Raw genomic sequence first — 20,923 nt, forward strand, 5'->3', positions numbered from 1 at the left:
AGCCAAAATCAAGAGTTGGGTGCTTAACCAACTGAGCCACTCAGGTGCCCCTATTTATTTTTTATTTTTAGCCCCAGCTTGTCCTCTCCTGATATATCCCTCCTTCCCGCCTTACCTGGCTCACTCCTCTTTCATGACCAGAACCTTCCAGGCCTTCTCCCAACTCCACCTCATTCCCAGGTCAAAATCCTTGCTATGCATTTGGAACATTACTATGTCTCTTTCAAAGCACATATCACAATACTAAGTTTATAGGTATTTGTCTCATTTTTGATGATGGCCTATCTCCCCCCACTAGACTAGAAGACTTGTGAGGGTGAAAACCCTATGAATTTTGTGCACAGTTGTATCCCCAGCATTGGCATACATGACCTGGTAACATAGAAGGTATTTTTCTGTTGCAAGGATGAATGAATGAAGGAATGAAATGAATTACATTTTCTGGTCTCTTAAGGTGCCCTTTCTTTTCTTTTTTGGCCATGTTCTCCTGTCTGAAAAAGTTTAGATGACAGCTCTCTCTCTCACCTTTGAAGTCTTTTAGTACTTCAGGTCCTTCCTCCTGCTTACTTTTCATATTTGCTCATTGTCAGACTTCATTTTTGGAAATTAGCACAGGCTGGCTGCCTGCAGCTGGGGGTTCAGGGCTGGACTTTTGCTGTGGATGAGCTCACTTCCAGACCAGACTAGATGTTCCCTGAGGGCAGGGGCTCTGCTTGGTCAGAGCCAGGTGAAAGTGCTCTGCCAAATTTGGGAACAGATGCACGTGGATGAAAGGCAAGTTGCTCTAAGCTGCAGCTGATGGCATCAATGTTGAAGAGTGTCTGCTTCCAGGTTCTCCAGAAGAGGAATTCCTGTATCCTGTGGCCAAGCATTATGATGGGCCCTGGGCAATGAGTGCGGGGAAATGGGGAAGACCTTCATGGATGCTGCATAAATAATGATTCTCTGACTGCAACCTCAATAGGAAGAACAAGTGCTGATGGGGGAGAAGGGGAGTGGACCTCAGATTCAGTGAGGTACAAAGGAATGAGTTGCTGGTGTTTGGGCATTGGATGGTCGTCTAGTGGTGGGCAGGGAGGGCTTGAGGCAGAACAGAGTTCTGGCAGGGCTTATGTGGTCACATATCACACCAGCATGGTTCCCCTCTCCAAAGTGACTGCTCTATGACCTTCAGCACCAGCTCCTGAGAGCATCTCCAATCCTTCTCTGAACTAGGCCTGCTATGGCCTAGACTGCAAGGCCAGCGTTGTCACTGGCTTACAGTGTGACCTTGGTGAGTCATGCCTCCTCTCTCAGCCATCTCTGTGTTGAGCCCTGACTTTCAGCTTAGACATGTGTCTATAGATGGGCAGGTTGAGTTCCCCAAAAGGGTCAGCGTTTGATGAGCTCCATGGAAAGGATTCTCTAATATCTTCCCTCCAACCTGGCTCATAAGGGCCCCAAATCACATTGCTGGGTGAGGCACAGGGCAAGGAAATAGCTCCCAGCCGGATCCCCTTTCTTCATCCCTACCAGGGGTGGGGGCGGGGTGGATAACATTGCCTCTGGGGGCTGCAGGGGAGAAAGGTGGATAGGGGGGTGGCTGTCCCTGTGGTCAAGAGACTGCAATTGTGGGGCGCCTGGATGGCTCAGTGGGTTAAAGCCTCTGCCTTCAGCCGGGGTCATGATCCCAGGGATGGAGCCCCACATCAGGCTCTCTGCTCAGTAGGGAGCCTGCTTCCTCTCTCTCTCTCTCTCTCTCTCTCTGCCTGCCTCTTTGCCTACTTGTGATCTCTGTCAAATAAATAAAATCTTAAAAAAAAAAGAGACTGCAATTGTTCTGAATTTCTTTCCAGCAATATTTGACAACTGATCTTCCCCAGAATTTTCTCCATAGAGACCAATAACTTGGCTGATTCCTAGGAACAGTCCTGCACCCATTTTACACATGGAGAAGCATGTCCACAGAGGGCTTGGTACTGATCCAGTGGCAGGTGACCTGAAGCCTTTAAGCCCCTGGCCTCAGGCAGCCTGGTTCCTCAATGAAGCCGCACCCTCTCTGCCCCCGGCAGAGCAGGCGAAGCTGCCGGGCCAGGTGCCCGCTGCCAGAGCACAGCGGGCCTTTGTGCTAGGCGGGCACCGCCCCCTGGCCGGCCCCTCCCCACTCACCAAACAGCTCTTACCTGCCCGCCTGCCACCTTTCTGCCAACAGCTCGGTCTGCTCCTCCTTCAGCGTGGTTTGCGTCCAAGGCTGCTTCCCGACGGCGCGGTGCAGGAACGTGACTTCGAGGGTGCCTTCTCCCTGCCTAGCAGGGGCTGATCATTAACCCGGAGGCAGTATAAGGAGCAAGGGGCCTGGGCGGGAGGAACGCATCGCCGCCGCCGCCTCCGCCGCCGCCGCCGCCATGGACAGTACCACCTGGAACCCCATGACCAACGCCACTGCCGCACCCCTAGCGCCCCACGAGCGCATCCGCAATGCGGCCGACATCTCTGTCATCGTCATCTACTTTGTGGTGGTGATGGCTGTCGGGCTGTGGGTATGTGAGGGCCCTGAGACATGGGCTAAGGGGGCAAGGGCCACCAGGAGGGACAAGGGCCATCAGGAGGGACAAGAGGGGCGCGCAGAGGAGCGATGGCACCGGTGAGCTGTGAGAAGGGGACGATGGGCTTAAGGGTCTGTGGAGCGGGTTGAAAATAACTTGGAAACTTTTGAGAGGGGTTCAGGGGGGCACAGTGTGAGGTGAGGGGCAAGCAAGGATGAGCAGAAAGAAGAGGGTTGCCCATGGGAGTTGGCGAGGAAGATCCAAGGCGGATACCCCTGGCCTGTGAGCAGAGAAGGAGGTGGGGAGGAATTGGAGACGCTGGGGGCCAGTGTGAGGGACAGCTTGGGGCTGCAGGGAAGATATTTTGGCTTGGGAGATAAACCCCAAGGAGTCTAGGACTATTCTGCCTCTTCTTCGTCATACAGTTTTGATTGGAAAAGAAACAATTTAGAGCAGGAAGGACACAAACCTCTGCCAACTGCAGGGGCTGCTGTAGAGGTCCTCCTGGGAAAGGCTGACCTGACGGTGGAGGGGCTGGAATGAGTGAGAGTTGGCAAAGTTGGGTGGAGGAGGAATAGGAGAAAGTCCGGAGGGTGGCCTTGTGCTGGGGAGAGGGAAGTGTCTGTGGCTCCCCTTGGGGACTGGGGACACACCAAACCAGAGAAACTTGTTCTTAGCAGCCTTAGAAATTGGAACTTAGAAATTTCACTATGACAGACTCTGGCACACCCAGCAACTAGAAGATGAGGTGTTTTAAATGTGCACATATTCCAAGGGCGCTTGGGTGGCTCAGGCAGTTGAGCCACCATCTGTTGGTTTTGGCTAAGGTCATGTTTCATGGGTCATGGGATTGAGCCCCTCTTTGGACTCCAGGCTCCGGGCTCTACAATCCAGGAGTCTGCCTGAGAATTCACTCCATCTGCCCCTCCTCCCACTCCTGCATGCACTTGAGCTCTCTCTCATAAATAAATAAAATTTTTTTTAAGATCTTATTTATTTATTTGTCAGAGAGAGAGAGAGAGAGAGAGAGAACTAGTGGGGGGGGGAGGGGCAGGGAGAGGGAGAAGCAGGTTCCCCACTGAGGAGGGAGCCAGATGTGGGACTTGATCCTAGGACCCCAGGATCATGACCTGAGCCAAAGACAGACTCTTAACCGACTGAGCCACCCAGGCATACTTGAATAAATAAATCATAAAAAAATATAAATGAGCACATATTCCAGACACTCTCAATGGCTTTGGTTGGGGTGTTGGGCCAGGAGGCTGCAAGGGCAACAGGTGGTTGAACTCTTGATTTAGAGGGGAGGAGGGTGGACATTAACCCTTCCATGGTCACAGAGTTTTGTTTCTTCTTTTTTTTAGGGCTAAAGGGAAATTGTTGTTGTTGGTTTTTTTTTTTTTTTGGTTGGTTGTTTTTTAAGTAATTATAGAAACCAGATGTGAGTAAAAACCTCTCCTAGTGTTCTAAGGGGTCAGTGTGACTGACTGTTCCCCAGTAGTCTCACCTTCTGAGAAGAGTCCAACTAGGAGTCAGGATTCTCAAGTTATTTTTTTAATTTTGTTTTTTCAGTGTTTCAAGATTCATTGTTTATGCACCACACCCAGTGCTCCATACAATACATACCCTCCTTAATACCCACCACCATGCTCACCTAACTCAAGTTTACTACTGGCTTTGACATGGTTCTAGCTCTACGACCCTGGGAAACCCATCTTAACCTCAGTTTACTCAGGTGTAAATAGGTACAATTTTACCTATTCTTATGATTCCCCAAGGTTGTTTTAAAGATCTGCAGAGATGAACCTGAAAATTCTCTATGGAGAAGTCTTTTAAATACTATTAATCGGGGCACCTCAGAGGCTCAGTTGGTTGAGCAGCTGCCTTCAGCTTGGGTCATGTTCCCAGGGTCCTGGGATAGAGTCCCACATGGGGATCCTTGATCAGTGCGGAGTCTGCTTCTCCCTCTTCCTCTGTCCCTCCCTCTGCTTGTGCTCTCTCTCTTTCTCTCTCAAATAAATAAAATCTTAAAAAATACTATTAATCATTTGCCTTCCGTGATATGAGGCAAGCCCTGAATTGTTTCTGTCCTTTTAAGTAAAATGGGCAAAAATGATCAACTGGGTAGTGCATCTTCACAAGAAGCCTCAAGAAAAGGAGAGCAGGAATGCTAATCCCCGTTTAAAAGAAGGAACTGAAGACCCATGTGGTTGTGGTTTGTGCAAGGTTGTGGTACATGGAATTGTTCCTGGAACTCAGGTCTTTTGATTCTTGGTTTTCCACAGTACCAAGGGCTTTGCCACCTTGCCTGCCTTCCTCCCCACCCCTCCCCACCTTATAAGTGCTGTAGTGAAGATGTGAATCCATCATTTGCTAGCTGTGCCATACTGCCTGTTTCCCAGACAATCACTGATAATCTCTCTTTCCCTAACCAATCTTATTTTAGCCTCTGACAATCCTGCTGGTTATGGTGTTTACACTTTTCAAATATCTGTGAATCAGTATCACTTGTCCTGTTAAATGCTACTTAATGAGTCTGCTGATATTTGTCTACATTTACTCTTCCCCATTAGTCGTCCTTCTGGGCCCTGATCATTTAACGTGCTGGATTTCTTCCAATTTACATTCCTCTTTTTTTCTAGTGGATTATCAAAAGTGCCTTGGTTTAGGGATAGGCACCTTGACTCCTGCATGATCTCTGGGCTGCCCAGACAGAGCAATCCTGGCCTGTTGTGCTTCCTCATCTTAGAAAAGACACCCACAGCTAAAGTCCCTGTCACCATCCTCGTCTCTTCCAACATTATTTTGTTCTGTTTTACCCTCTCCCAGGGCTGCCTCATCCAACTATACAATACAGCATTATAAACTATGGTCACCATGATGTAAGTTAGATCTCCAGAATTTATTCATATTATAATTTTACCTTTCACCTTTTAAAAATTTTTAATTTATTTTTAGAGAGAGAGAGCGAGAGAGCGAGCACAAGCATGAGTGCACGGAGTGGGGAGGGGCAGAAGGAGAGGGAGAGAGAGAACCTTGAGCAGACTCCCCACTGAGTGTGGAGCATGACTTGGGGCTCTATCTCACCACCCTGAGATTATGACCTGAGCCAAAACCAAGAGTTGGAGGCTTAACTGACAGAGCCACTCAGGTACCCTTACCTTTTACCTCTTGATCAACATCTCTCCGTTTCTCTACCCCCAGCCCCTGGCGATGAATATGTATTTCAAAATATTACATTATATCCCTTAAAAATAAATAATTTTTATTTGTCAATATACATTAGTAAAGCTGGAAAAATTGTAATATGGTAACACAAAGTAAAAAAAAATGTAGGGGCTGTGAATGAGGTATGGAGGAAGTTCTCTAGATGTTTACAGAAGAGAGATTATTTTTGTTTGGGAAGGGGAGGCGGCTGTAGGAGAGGAGGAAGTTTCTGTGGAGGAGTGTCAGGTAAAGTTTCATGGGGGAAGGTCACATTTGAGGGACCTTGAAGGATGGCTATTCAGGGTCTGGGCTTGTGGAGAGGAGGGGATGAACATTCTAGAGAAGAGAAGTCCTGGTTTAGAAACACCTCTCCTTGTCTTTTATCCATCCCCAACATCTTTCCTGAACTATCCAGTTCCCCACTCTAGTATCTACTATCACATTCTTCCTCTAAACTCTTCATTTCCGAGACCAGCTTGGAAATGTTGTGTCTAGGCTCCAAATCCACTTTTTGTGTCCTTCCGATACCACGTGGGGCATATGCATCTGCTTTTTTTTTTTAATTTAAAAATTTTTTTTAATTTGTTTATTTTCAGCGTAACAGTATTCATTGTTTTTGCACCACATATCCATCTGCTTTAACTTCAGAGTGACTTTCAGAATGGCCTTTCCCTGGCAAACTTCCATAGCCTGAGTCCTTGGGACATGTTTGTTGAGCCCCTAGCTACCTTCTTTTCTCCTTGGGTCTGTTAGCCCTTTTGTTATTAGAAAAACCACTATGGAATCCCTAAGAGTATGTCCTCTGGGAGGGAGGATCCTGCCAGGAATCCAGAAATATCTGAGCCATGATCTCACTGGCACTGCCTGGCACACAGGGGGGCTTACCAATCTATGTTGGTTGTTGGATATATGAAATACTCTGCTTCCTAAAGGACTGAGTCCAGTCCATCTTTGGAGTCTGAGCACTCAGCAACATGCAATCTGTAGTAGACATGTTTGCTGAATAAATGGCAAGTTTTCAGTGTGTGAAATGTCACCATCTGAGGTTAATTCCTTTGGACCAGTGATGCTCTTTGGCCTCAGGGGTCATGTGTGAAAATGCAAACACCTTTAAAAAGGCTAAGTTATAATCAGCCATTAACATTTTCAGGAAGATTAGCAAGTGACCAGCTAAGGGAATGCCACAGACATAGATAGTGGGAGGGCTGTACCGGCTAATGGAATTCAAATAAATAAATTAAAAAAAAAAAGAGAAAGAGGGAGGAGGAAGGAGCCCATGGACAGAGACACTGTCCCAGTTTTGAACTGAAGGACTGGGCCTGGGCCCGAGATGCACCAGGAATAAGCTGATGGTTGAGAAGGAACATTCCAAGGGTGCTGGTGGTCATTTATTGAAGATGCATGTCATTCTCCTCCTCATAAACCTTCAGTGGCTTCCACACTGCCTATGGAATAAAGCCTATATTTTTTAGCCTGGCATTTGAGGGTCTGTGATCTGCTCTCACTTCTCACCCCTCTCCTCATTCATATGCCTTAACCCGGTTCACCAGGTAATACTGTTTATTCTTCCCTTCCTCCCCACACTGCTGCTGTTGTATCTCTGGGTTATTGCTCATGCTGTTCCCACAGTCTAAAATGTCTTTTACTTCTTTTCTCTAATAAATCCCATTCTATCTTCAAGACCTGTTGAAGTGCTGTTCCTTCTGTGAAGGTTTCCTGACACCCCAGTCAGAAGGAATCTCCTCCTTCCTCTGCATTTATAATAATCATCATTCTATAGTACTCACAGTATGTTGTAAAGTAACGTTTCCAGCAAGCTCCTACTGACATCATGGAGAGGAAAATTTTGAATTGAGTTTGAATGTTCCATCTTTAGTGGATTTAGTATGAGCACCAAGCATTCCTATAGCATTTTTCTTTTTCTTTTAAAAAAAGATTTATGTATTTATTTATTTGACAGAGAGAGAGAGAGAGGTCACAAGTAGGCAGAGAGGCAGGCAGAGAGAGAGGAGGAAGCAGGCTCCCTGTGGAGCAGAGAGCCCGATGTGGGGCTCAATCCCAGGACCCTGAGATCATGACCTGAGCCGAAGGCAGCGGCTTAATCCACTGAGCCACCCAGGCGCCCCTTCTTTTTTGTTTTGATAACATTATAGAGATATAGTTCACATACTGTATAGTGCTTTTAAAAGGAATGATATTTCATTAGGCACCTTGAGTATGTTTGTAAAAAATGCACAAAAAGTTCCATTTCCCCCTTTTTAAACAAATGTGTCATTTTGTCTGGCAAAGTTGCTCTTTTCTAGTTTAGTATTAAATTTTTGACCTTTCCTCCTCAGGCTATGTTTTCTACTAATCGTGGGACTGTTGGAGGCTTCTTCCTGGCAGGACGAAGTATGGTATGGTGGCCGGTAAGTTTTCTCTGAAAAACCACCTGCTTAACTACAATATTCTTCATAGGAGGCCCTTTTCTTCTTGGTTTTGGGAGGCACTGATTCTTCCTTCCTGCCTTAAGTCTCTGAAAATGGTTCTTCTGCTCACCAGGTCTCCTGGGTACCCTTAATCTCTTATGGTAAGGGTAAATAAATAATGCTTGGAATCTTTCATGGTATTCATAGAGGAAGAGACTGCACAAGGTGGACAGTGTGGAGAAGCAAAAAGAGCACACAGACTGAGGTGATTTTGGGCACATCTGAGCTTCCACTTTTGTATGTATAAAACCAGGATGGTAATAGTTGCCTTCTAGGAGTGTTATGAGAAATGGATAATTTTTGTGGGGTCGAAACTCAATAAATAGCTCTTTCACTACAGTAACCTTTTTGTTACTTTATGTCTCATGATAGAGACACTTTATTTGTCCCAACTTGGGAGCCTAATGCAATGCCTGATACACAAGGGAACCTCAAGAAGCACTCATAGAACAGATGGAGGAGGAGCCCCCTACTGTTCTTACAGTTTTCTTCATCTCTTTGAGGATTTTGTGTTTTGTATATTTGAGAGGTATTTGTCTTCATATTTGTACATGGGCAGAACTATCTCAGTCAAAGGACATGTACATGCATGGAAGAGAATCTGGGAAGTCCCTTACATCCTATCAGCACAGAGCTCTGGTTGGCTTGTCAGTTCAGTCACAATGAGTATCTCAACTCAGAGTTCTCACCAAAATGACTGGTTGACCAGCTTGTCCAAGTTGTGCAGTTCCTTGGACATAAGATACAAGCAAGACTAGCTGTTGAAAGAGGTGGGTGATGAAGCATAGAAACAATTAGAAGAATGTGAGTGTGAGTTGACTGGAGGAAGAGAAGAAATTAAAAATTGTCACTGTCATATGCAGAGCATGAGAAGAGTTGCAAGGAAATTACACCACACCAGGCAGTTGGCCTTTGATCAGCTATTTTGGGATGGACTTTAATAACTGAAATCTTCACAGTTGCTTGGATTATCCCTGAAGTCATTTCTGCCTTATCCCTAAGGTGGCCAAGAATACTGGGCAGATGTTGGTGTTGAATAGGCAGCTCTGATCACAAAGTTCAAGACAAGTCTAGGGTATTCCCTCTAGAACTGCGCTGCCCAGTATGGTAGCCACTAATCTCATGGGATACTTAAGTTGAGATTAAAATTAAATAAAATTAAAAATTTCTTTCCTCAGTCATACTCGCTATATTCCAAGTGCTTAATAGCTACATGTGTAAACCTGGCTATCCACAGACCTGTACCCCTGGGGCTAAAAATACATTATTTGTTAATAAAAAAACAAAAAATTAAAAAAATCTTAAGTTTAAAAGAGAAAAAAATAGCTACATGTGGATAGTGTCTGCCATATTAGACAGTACAGATCTAGAATGTTTCTATCATCATAGAAATTTCTATTGAACAGGGTGTTGTACAGATTTCAGAGCCAAGGCTGGATGAAATCTTAGTGGACTTGAGATTTGCTGCATTAGAGAGCTGGATAAGAAGTTCACTTTTAGTTATTTTGAAAGCAGTGCACCCCCACCCCATCTAATGCGTCAGTAAACCTGCCAAGTACTCAGTTGCCCTCAGGTTGCATCCAGATTTCCTTAATCTCCCCTCCCCACACTGTGGCAAGAAACTCATATCTCTTTATATAAAATTTCTAGGGCTGATTTATTGGGGTTAAGGCATCAACTTCTAATCTCTGGTTCATGGAGAAGCCAATGAGAGTGTGTGTGTGGGGGGCTAAGAATGGGACAGAACCATCTTTAGGAAATTTGCATTTTGGGCTTGGTCTGGGAACACATCACATCTTAACTAGCAATGATGTTTTTCTTCCTGATAGCACCTGGGAGTGGGTCTGGGCTCAGATTTGGTTGGTGAGAGGAATTAGCCCTTCCCAAAGCATGTAGGGCCAATGATTCATGTGGGCTTTCCCATAGGTGTTGTTTTCCTTACTCATGTTCCGTTGTTAGATTATTCTAACTAACAGAGAAACATGGCATCATTATTCTTTTGTACAGAAGTCACTACTTCCTTGATGGGGCTGAAATTCAACTTCTTCCAGTAATGGTTTCCATCTAAGGCTTTGTGAGATTACATTAGTGGTTTGCAAGCTTGCCCATGTATCAGAATTATCTGGGTGTGCTTTCCAAAGGTACAGATTTTTAGGCCTTACTCCAGATCTATTAAAAAAAAACAAAACAAAACCAAAAAACCAACCAAGCAAGCAAAAAAACCTTGGAAGAGAGGCCTAAGAATTTGCATTTTAAAATCTTCCAGATGCTTTTTATTATCAGACAGGTTTGATAATTACTGGTTTGGGTGGACTCTTATCTATCTGGTCAGATAAACTGAAAACATCATCTGCTAGGGATGCTGGAGAGAGGAATTCTTGAATGGAGGATCAATGACTTCTAAGTCCCTCTCAATTTTGAGAATGATTTAATTCTAAAAAATTCTATAGTAGAACATGTATGGGCTTTGAAGTCATTATATCTGATCTATCCCATTTACTAGTTGTGTGCTTTGGCCAAGTCACTGACCTTCCCTGAGCTTTAATTTCTACCTCTATAAAGTAGGAGAATAGTGCCTACCAAATTTGGAGTGTTTTCGTCAGAATTAAATGAGCTAATCCTTGTACTCCATTCTGCACTTGGCAAGTACTCAGTAAATGAGACTATTAAGAAATGGAAGGAAGGTTAGGAGTGTTAGGGCAAACTTACCCTTGGCATTTGTTTGGGGGCATAGCACTTAGTAATGCCCAATAAATGAAAACTATCATTTATGTGAAGCTAGTGCTTCTGCTTCAATTAAATTTAACTTTCAGATTGGCCATGTCAATAAATGAGCATGATTTATATTTATATTTATTTATACTACTATAAATCATCAATCCCAGCTACACACTGACCACATTTTGACATCTTTGAGATTGGCTTGTGTGTTATGATCCATCAGTGGCATGCCATAGCTTAAGTGGCAATGCTTTTTCTTTCTTGGTGCTACATGGTATATCTTACAGTAGTTGGTGTCTTAGATTCCATTAAGTATGGTTATATTCTAAAATAGTGTGTTTGCAACTACGTTCACTACAGAAATATCTCAAAGGCTGCCCTCTTCCTCTTTCCCAGCAAACTGACTTTTATTTATTTTATATAAGGGGAATCTGCAAAGATTTTGTTTGAGAACAAGGTTCTGCTAATTTATAAAATTTAAAAACTGTTAATTTATAAGAAAAATAAGCATGATAATTTTTATTCTAAAATTTTAAATGGTTTTAAATTATATTGCACTACATGCTTAAAGGGAGGAGTTAAAAGAGAAGATGTGAATCTAAGGACTTTCCCTCTAAAATTGAAAAAGAATTGAAACTGTATTAAACCTATATATCTAGATTTCTCTTCATATTAAAATACAAGGTCAATTCAATCCTGTCAGGGTTGAAAGTTAATACTTGTAATATAAATTCTCAAAAGTGTAAGCCCAAGGAGAACATTACAGAGATAACAGGCTTCCAGGAGCTCACATCTCTGTCAGAAACCTTCTACTGGGACACTTTGTCCCCTCCATCTGCCTTTAGCCATGTTGCTTTGTGCTGTAGCAGGAGTGAACAACCAGAGAAGTTTTGGGAAAAGAGTTCTTAGGTTATTTGAGGAAGGGAGGGCCTGGGATTAATACACCAGAGGTCAGGAGAACTTGGGTACTCACCCACAAAAGAAGTAGGAGGAAATCGTACCTTGCAAAGTCTGAAAAGAGATTGAAGAAAGAGATCCATTGGGGACATTCTTTGAGGATTTTTGTAAGGGTAAATAAAAAATGCTCCTAGGAGCTGAGGAGGCTGAAGAGGTTATGACCTCTAATCAGTGAATATTTAGGAGCTCTGGAAAAAGACCCTATTCCTAAAAAGTTAATAAGCCTGAGAGAGAGAAATCATTTGTGCCTTGCCTTAAGAATAGAAGTGAGGGACAATTGAAGAGGAAGAGCAAGCACTCCAAGGCTGGGTTACAAGAGGAGACAGCTTACACAGTGGGCCAGGCAGGGAGGCCTCCAGAAGTGTGAGTCACACTTGAGCAAGCCAAGCCAACTGAGTAATATGAAACCATGAAGCTATACCTTTTGTAACTTTAGGCTGGTTGATGGCTCAGGATTTCCTTCTGTGGTTGGCAGCTTTTAACAAACCAGTTATCTGTATGCTATGTTGTAATGATTATTTGGGGATGTGGGAGATGGGGAAGGAAGAATGTGAGCATTGAAGGGGAAATTCCCTACTCCTTGTCTAGTGGTAGTAGAAATTAATCAGAGAGGCTCAGCCTCAGATACACAGCCCAGTGGAGAATTCTTATTTTGGAGGAGGAGTTGGTTATACTTACCTGAGTCAGTTCCAAGGGAGAAATGGGTTATAATGGGGTTCAACAACCCCTCTGACAACCTCCTTCAATGCAGAAATAAATATTCCAGAGGAGTGGGAACCTCACAAATAAACCAAAGGACTTGGCTTGTCCCAGCTTTGTGACATCGGGCAAATCATTAACTTCTCTGAGTCTCAGAGTTTCCACTGTAATGGGGGACAGTCAGATTGAGGATCTCAAAGTCTCCTTCAGTACTAAAAGTTTATGAGTCCACACCACAGGGAAGGAAACAAGAATGAGTGTGGGCATGTTAGCCAGTCTATTGCCAAAGAGGATCTGGAAAATTGAATGGCTGTGGATCTCTCAATAGCCACAGTTCCTTTCCTTCTTTTATTGTTAGAGAACCATCAGAAAGGAGTATACCACAGTGATGTAGGGTGAGGGTTGAAAAACATTCTCTGTAATGGGCCAGATAATAAATATTTTGGCTTTGTAGGCTATATGGTTTCTGTCACAACTATTCAACTCTGCTATTGTAGCATGAAATTAGCCATGGACAATACATAAATGGATGGCCATGACTATGTTCCAAAAAAACTTTATTTGCAAAAAGAGGCAGAGGGTCAGGTTTGGTCTATAAGCCCTAATCTGTCGACCCCTTGTTCAGGCCTAGGATCTGGAGTCAGGCTGCTAGAGTTCAAGTGTAGCTTCTGCCCCTTAATTGTTGTGTGACCTTGCTTGAGTTACTAAGCATCTCTGTGTCTTACCTTTGCTATCTCTACAGTTACAATAATGATACTTACTTAAGATTATTGCTGAAAACTTTTAAAGACTATCGTATCTCATATCTGAGTGATGCAGCAAGAATGAAGATTAAACCCACGGATTGCCAAAGTTCATACAAGATAATTACAGAGCTAGGACTCTTTCTTTTTTTCTGGTTATTCAGCTCCTTTCTTCCTATTCTTTGGGTTGGAAATTTGTGAGATCAATAGGTACAGTCTAACGGTTTATCTGAAAACCAAGAAATTCTTTTTTTTAGGATTCAATAGACCATGATGAAAATTTTCCCTCAGGAAAGAAGAGAGCTCCCCCCTCATTTTATTTATTTTATTTTTCAGTGTTCCAGGATTCATTGTTTATGCACCATACCCAGTGCTCCATGCAGTATGTGCCCTCCATAATACCCACCACCAGGTTCACCCAACCCCTCTTCCCCCTCCCCTCCAAAACCCTCAGTTTGTTTCTCAGAGTCCATCTTTTGTCCCCCCCCCCAATTTCCCCAACTCACTTGTCCACTCCATCTCCCAATGTCCTCTGGGTTATACGTTATGCTCCACAAATAAGTGAAACCATATGACAATTGACTGTCTCTGTTTGACTTATTTCACTCAGCATAATCTCTTCCAGTCCCATCCATGTTGAAACAAAAGTTGGGTATTCATCCATTCTGAGGGAGGCATAATACTCCATTGTATATATGGACCACATCTTCTTTATCCATTTGTCTGTTGAAGGGTATCTTGGTTTTTTCCACAAGTTTGGCAATTGTGGCCATTGCTGCTATGAACGTTGGGGTACAGATGGCCTTTCTTTTCACTACATCAGTATCTTTGGGGTAAATACCCAGTAGCACACTTGCAAGATCATAGGGAAGCTCTATTTTTAATTTCTTCAGGAATCTCCACACTGTTTCCCAAAGTGACTGCACCAACTTGCATTCCCACCAACAGTGTAAGAGGGTTCCCCTTTCTCCACATCCTCTCCAACACATGTTGTTTACTGAGAAGACAGCTTTTTATACTCACTAAACTTTCTTGAGTAAAATATATTTGATTTGATATTTAAGTCTTTAAATCCTAAAGATCAAATCAAAATTCATCTATTAAGATGCTACTGGAGTGGGTCTTGAAAGAGTCCAGCAGGCCTAAAACCTATGTGGTAACTCATGAGTAAGAGAGAAAGAGCATAAACTATGTGAATGGACACAGAAGAGGCAGAGAGCTCACCAAGGGAGCAAAGCTCAGGAAGATGTGAGACCCAGGACAGACAAGTACTTGACCCTCATAAGCCTGAATGGAAGTGACCACTAAGTCCAGTTGGCCCTTTCTTCCTGCTCTGATTGTTTTCTACTTGCATGTAGCTCTGTGCGCTTTTGTTTATCCCAGGCTGAGGCTATGTTTTTCTTAATCTTTTTTTTTCTTCTTCTAATACCTAGTCTAGGATCCTGCATCTAGTGGGCATTTGAGAAATATGTGCTGGATTAAAGAAATAGGAGGGAGGGAAGGACATGTCCTTAGACACTCTTGCTGGATCCCCTTGTTGATGTCACCTAAGACCTTAACCTGCATTCTGCTCTCTGGTCACTGGCCACAGAGTGTAGGCTGTAAGAATTTAGGAGGTTAAGAGGGTGCTGGGTCCAAGTCAAGTCTTCGTCCAGCAGTGCTCCACATTTCTCTTTCTGTGTACAGAGAAAATATTTTTTTCTTCAGACTTTGTCTTTTTAAGGCTCATGGTAGTAAAATTGGAAAAGCAAACTGGCCCCAATCAGAGTGCCTGATTTCAGCCCTATTGGACCCCTTGGAAAAGTCTGGTATGACTATGCTTCCTTACTGTCTCAAACATTTGGTTTTTCTCAGGTTTAGCCAAGATTTTGTAAAACTTGACTGTTTACATAGATATGTATCCCTTTTCTGGTGAGGGTTTTTTGCTTAATGTGACAGTTGCTGCCTTGCTCTTGAATAGCCTGTTCCCTCTCTTCTTCTTCTTTTCATCTTCTTCTACCACCAAGCCATTCTTCCCCTCTTTCTTCTCTTCCTTCCCTCACTTTCTCTCCCTGCCTTTCTTCCTCTCTTTTTGATAGGGCCATTTATTTCCCCGTCACTCTTCATGGCTTAATCCCCTCTGAGGAGTTTCTCTGATTAATGCACAGCCACTCACCACCCCATGTATTCTTTGTGTTCTTATGCATTAGTTGATGGGTGTGTAGCCAATTTCCTGTCATCTAGTTGGTGCATAAACTCCTGGTTTCTCCTTTCTGTCTGGATACCTTCCTAGCATTTTTTTTTTAACACATCAGCACTTTCCCAAGCAGAGAAAGGAAAAAATAAATTATAATCAACATTTCTAGCCATTTCAAGTCAGAAGAGTGCTGAAACTATCAGCTAAGATGAAGACTTTGGGTTGTTCATGTTAGATATACATCTGGGCTTTCCTTTTCTACTATTGGCATGGCACATTTTAGGTCACCTATGTTTCTCTTTGTTTGGATGAATTTTATACTAGTGAGGTGATTTAGAGTTTGGACTAAGACCAGGGGCCCTGCAGCCAGGCTGCTTTATTTTGAACCCTAGTTCCCCCATTTCTAGCTTTGTAGCCTTGGGTGAATTAAACTCACCGTGCTTCAGTTTCCTCAACTGAAAAAATAGAGGATATAACACCTATCTTATAGAGTTGTTTTGAGGATTCAGTTAGTTAAAATACATTAATCTTTTACAACAGAGTATAATTAGTACTACCCATGTTGGCTATTCTTAATACCATCATCATCATTATCATCATCATCATCATCATCATCACCACCACCACCATGTTTTTAAGTAATCTCTACTTAAATGTGGGGCTGAAACTCATGACCCTAAGATCGAGAGTCATATACTCTACAGACTGAGACAGACAGGTGCCCCCATCGTCATCATTATTATTTTATCTCATCTCATGACCCTAAGATCAAGAGTCATATACTCTACAGACTGAGCCAGACAGGTGCCCCCATCATCATCATTATTATTTTATCTCATCTCCAGACCTTCCTTCTTAAACTGCAAATTCAATTATTTATCCATTTATGCATTGTTATTATTTCATTCTATATTTACATGTTGATTACCTACTATGTGTTATGTTCTGTGTTAGGTGCTGGCATATATTTGTGTGTGTGTGACACACATTCTTACAAAATATATCCACAATTACAAATAGTGATAAGTGTTAAGAAGGAAGTGTATTTGAATCAAGGGTGAGAGGGAAGGAAAGGGGTCTTTCTCAACCTACATAAGAGGATCAGGAAAGGCCTTTCTGAGGTCAGAGTATTTAGCTTGAGACATGAAGGTTCAGGAGGCAGTCATATAAAGATTGGGGAAAGAATAATCCAAGACAAGGAAACAGAATGGTCAAAGGCCTGAGATGGGAAGGATCTTGGGATAGTTGAAGAACTGAAAGGGGGCCAGAGTAGGGGAGACAATGCATATCGATCAGACCCTTTGAGTGAGGGACCCCAAGTGTTGATGATCCCAAGGAAGAGCCCATCTGAATTGATGAAAGGGTTGATCTCTAGCCTCCTTGACTTATGAATGCCACCAGAAGACCTCACCTGCCTTTGGTGCCAATAACCTGTGGGAAAATGCCAGCCTTGGCAGTGGTTTCCTGATTTCCTGCCCTTTTGGTTCTTAGAGAGATTTGTGAAGATAATGAGTGAATGGCCACCATTGTTCATGAAGGACATAAGGTGATATAAAGTAAACAGAGATTATGATGCCTCTGGAGCAATGTGTGTGTCTAAATATTTACCAGAATTTCAAATAAAATGTTCTGAATCTATAAGCCCCACCCTCTTTTCTGTCCCAGTCCAGGAATTGTGATCCTTAAGAGATGGCAAGAGTTAAAGATTAAATCTTTCCAAACCTCTCCTATGAAAAGATATAATGGAATCAAAATACTAATTCGGATCCCAGAGGATGAGGGAAGAATCCGAAATACAAGCATGATGCAGATGTATACATGCTGTTTCTAAATTTACAGTGAGATGGGGAGGGGAGTCTGACCTGAATGTGTCCCTTCAGGGATGTTCAGAAACGAATGTCTGGAGAAGAAGGGGAAAGTCAGAGCTGTGGTATGGCCTCCCTTTCTGTCTCTTGGATGTTGGTCAGTTTGGTTATGGAACCTTGGGCAAATCACTGTTCTGGTTTTCAGTCTTCTTACCTGTACAATGAAGATGAGAATAATTCTTATCTCACAGACTATAGTGAGCATGTTGTAAGTTAAAGTGAATGAGGTGCCTAGCCCCACACTTGGCCTAGAGGAGGCACTGCGAAATTTAGTCATTTCTCTCCCTTTCTTATTCTCCCAGGACAGGCCTCTCAAAGTGTGGTACCCACAACAGTAGCATCAGCAAGACCTGGGCTCTAGTTAGAAAGGCAAAATTCCCAGCTTCAACCCAGACCTGCTGTATCAGAAAGTTGAAAGGATGGGATTCAACCATCTGTGGTTTAACAAAATTTCCAAATGATTGTGATTAGAGTTGCCAGATTTAACAAATAAAAATATAGTGGCTCATTAAATCTGAATTTCAGAGAAACGATGAATACTTTTTTAGTATAACGTGTCTCATGCAATATTTGAACATAATTTTATTGAAACTGATTTTATCTGAAATTCAGATATAACTGGGTGTTCTGTATTTTTACTTTAGATTCTGATGCATGCTCCAGTTTGAGAACAGTTGAAGGCAATCATCTAGCACAGCCCAGAGAAAGGGTGGAGAGGAAGCTCTGGGATATCTTGTTTCATTCCTTAAAGGGAAGATAGAAACTGGAGCAAAAAGCCATCCCCAGAGGTCTGGGCATTCTGGGTATTATATTGCCCATTAACAAAGAAAACGGTTTCTTGAAACTAAGTGAGTTTATTTTCCATTTGAGCTGTGAAGATTGTGCTCCCTCTAAGAGAAAGTGACCACTCTGTCTCTTTCAGGATATTTGGGGGCACTCCATAAAAACATGGGCTGTATAAAAGCATCATCAGTGTTTCTCCAGAATAGCATAGCTTTGTGTAACAAAACTTTTCTTTTTTTAAATTAAATTTCAATTAGTCAACATATATTATTAATTTTGGAAGTAGTGTTTAATGATTCATTAGTTGTATATTACACTCAGTGCTCATCACATCACATGCCCCCGTCCGTTAACTTTCTTTTCTTTTCTTTTCTTTCTTTCCCCTTCCTTCCTCCCTCCCTCTCTCTCTCTCCCTCTCTCTCTCTTTCTTCCTCCCTCTCTCCCTTCCTCCATTCCTCTCTCCCTCCTTTCCTTCCTTCTTCCACTATCATCTCTCTATCATCTATATTTCTTCTTTCTTTCTCCTTCTTTCTTTCTTCCTTCCTTTCTTTCCCCTTCTTTCTTTTCTTCTTCCTCCTTTCTTTCCTTTCCTTTTTTATCTTTTTTTGTGTGTTTTTCTTTATTTATTTTTTTCCATTTTATTTATTTTATTTATTTTTTCAGCGTAACAGTATTCATTGTTTTTGCACAACACCCAGTGCTCCATGCAAAACGTGCCCTCCCCATTACCCACCACCTGACCCTTCAAACCTGACCACCTCCCACCCCTGACCCTTCAAAACCCTCAGGTTGTTTTTCAGAGTCCATAGTCTCTTATGGTTCGCCTCCCCTTCCAATTTTTTTTTCCATTTTATTTATTTTTTCAGCGTAACAGTATTCATTCTTTTTGCACAACACCCAGTGCTCCATGCAAAACGTGCCCTCCCCATTACCCACCACCTGTTCCCCCAACCTCCCACCCCTGACCCTTCAAAACCCTCAGGTTGTTTTTCAGAGTCCATAGTCTCTTATGGTTTGCCTCCCCTCCCCAATGTCCATAGCCCGCTCCCCCTCTCCCAATCCCACCTCCCCCCAGCAACCCCCAGTTTGTTTTGTGAGATTAAGAGTCATTTATGGTTTGTCTCCCTCCCAATCCCATCTTGTTTCATTTATTCTTCTCCTATCCCCCTACCCCCCCATTTAATGTATTTTTATCCCCAGGGGTACAGGTCTGTGAATCGCCAGGTTTACACACTTCACAGCACTCACGATAGCACATACCCTCCCCAATGTCCATAGCCCCCTCCTTTTTTATCTTGCCTGCCACTTCCCTCATACAGTGGGAAAACTTTCTTAAAGATGTATCTTATTGGGTGCCTGGGTGGCTCAGTGGGTTAAAGCCTCTGCCTTCGGCTTAGGTCATGATCCCAGGTCCTGGGATTGAGCCCTGCATCAGAAAAGACATGAAAATGTCATTGAATGACATTTCAATGTCTCCCCACTGAGCAGGGAGCCTGCTTCCTCCTCTTTTTCTGCCTGCCTCTCTGCCTGCTTGTGATCTCTGTCTGTCAAATAAATAAATAAAATCTTAAAAAAGATGTCTCTTATTTGTCACGTCATTTAAGCCTGACAACCTCCTTGTGGGGTAAGCTAAGGATTCTTATCCTAAGTTTATTGTGGAAGAAACTGAGGTTCAAGGCAAGGAAGTGACTGGCTCATGGTCATAAAATTTGTTTTGACAGAACCAAGATTAGAACCAGGTTGGAAGTCTCCCAGTGTTCTTGGAAGGAAGAAAAGAAAGTGGGGTCCATACCACTTATTTATACTTTTAGGCATGATTATTGATACAGGATACTTTTTGCAAATCCATTGGCTGCCTCTGATGGTGAAATAAGGAAGAGAGCCATTGTCCATTGCTGTTGTCCATTGCCATAAGCAATTCTTGACTCCTGGGTGGGTGGTTTGGAGTGTCATACTATCCTACTTTCCTAAAGGTGTGAAAGTAAATATAGCATTAATGGGTAAACTCGAATCACATTCTTCCTCAGGGCTATAATTTTGTTTTCATTTGAAAATAACAAGGTTGACCTTAATTATTTCCAAGGTAATTCCAGCTCTACCATCAGATGACTGGTTGTTGGCAAGTAAATAGGCTGTTCCATATAGTTCCCATTTTCTTTTTCTTGTCACACAAAACACAATTTTTAGGTAGCATTCAATGACATTTTCATGTCTTTTCTTATATTGCCCCCAGCAAACATAACTTTTCTGCATGTTTTGTTCTCAGGTTCTGCAAATGAATCTGAGACAGCTCTGGAATGATTTCCCTTTATTGTTAAAGGTTTTACAAATTGTGTTCTGCTTATAAAATTACACAAACCGATTGTGGAAAGATTAGAAAAATACAAAAAAAGTACAAAAACACGTTCATTGTTTTCTCTTTCAAAGATAACCACTGTTAAATTTGGAAATGTATCCCTATCTCTATCACTATCTCTCTTTATAAAACTTTGTATATTATTTTTTGTTTGACATTTTACCACTTTCATCTTCTCATCATAACAAATTCTTCAAAGCAATGATTTTAATGGCTGTGTAATAGTCTATCACAGGTATTTACCTTCATCTATCCAGTCGTCTTCCTACTATGGGGACTTTATGTTGTTTCCAAACTTTCCTGTATTGTAAATAACATGGCAATGAACATACTAATGAAATACTTATATATATATAAATGTTTGTCTATATTTTTGATAATTTGCATAAGGTAGAGTACTAAAAGTAGTGTCATATGGTGGAGGGG

General features: G+C 42.6%; 1 protein-coding gene across 1 annotated transcript in view; it reads left to right on the forward strand.

The window, feature by feature from the left end:
• The first annotated feature begins 2,209 nt into the window (after positions 1–2,209).
• The window catches only part of SLC5A1 (solute carrier family 5 member 1), an 82,344-nt gene continuing 63,630 nt past the window's right edge, over positions 2,210–20,923 (forward strand). Inside the window, exons 1-2 of the mRNA XM_046024603.1 lie at positions 2,210–2,519; positions 8,066–8,137. Coding sequence (XP_045880559.1) covers positions 2,385–2,519; positions 8,066–8,137 — 207 coding nt within the window. The 5' untranslated portion in view covers positions 2,210–2,384. The remainder of the gene's footprint in view (positions 2,520–8,065; positions 8,138–20,923) is intronic.

This window comes from Meles meles, chromosome 12 (assembly GCF_922984935.1).
Source record: "Meles meles chromosome 12, mMelMel3.1 paternal haplotype, whole genome shotgun sequence".
NCBI lineage: Eukaryota > Metazoa > Chordata > Mammalia > Carnivora > Mustelidae > Meles > Meles meles.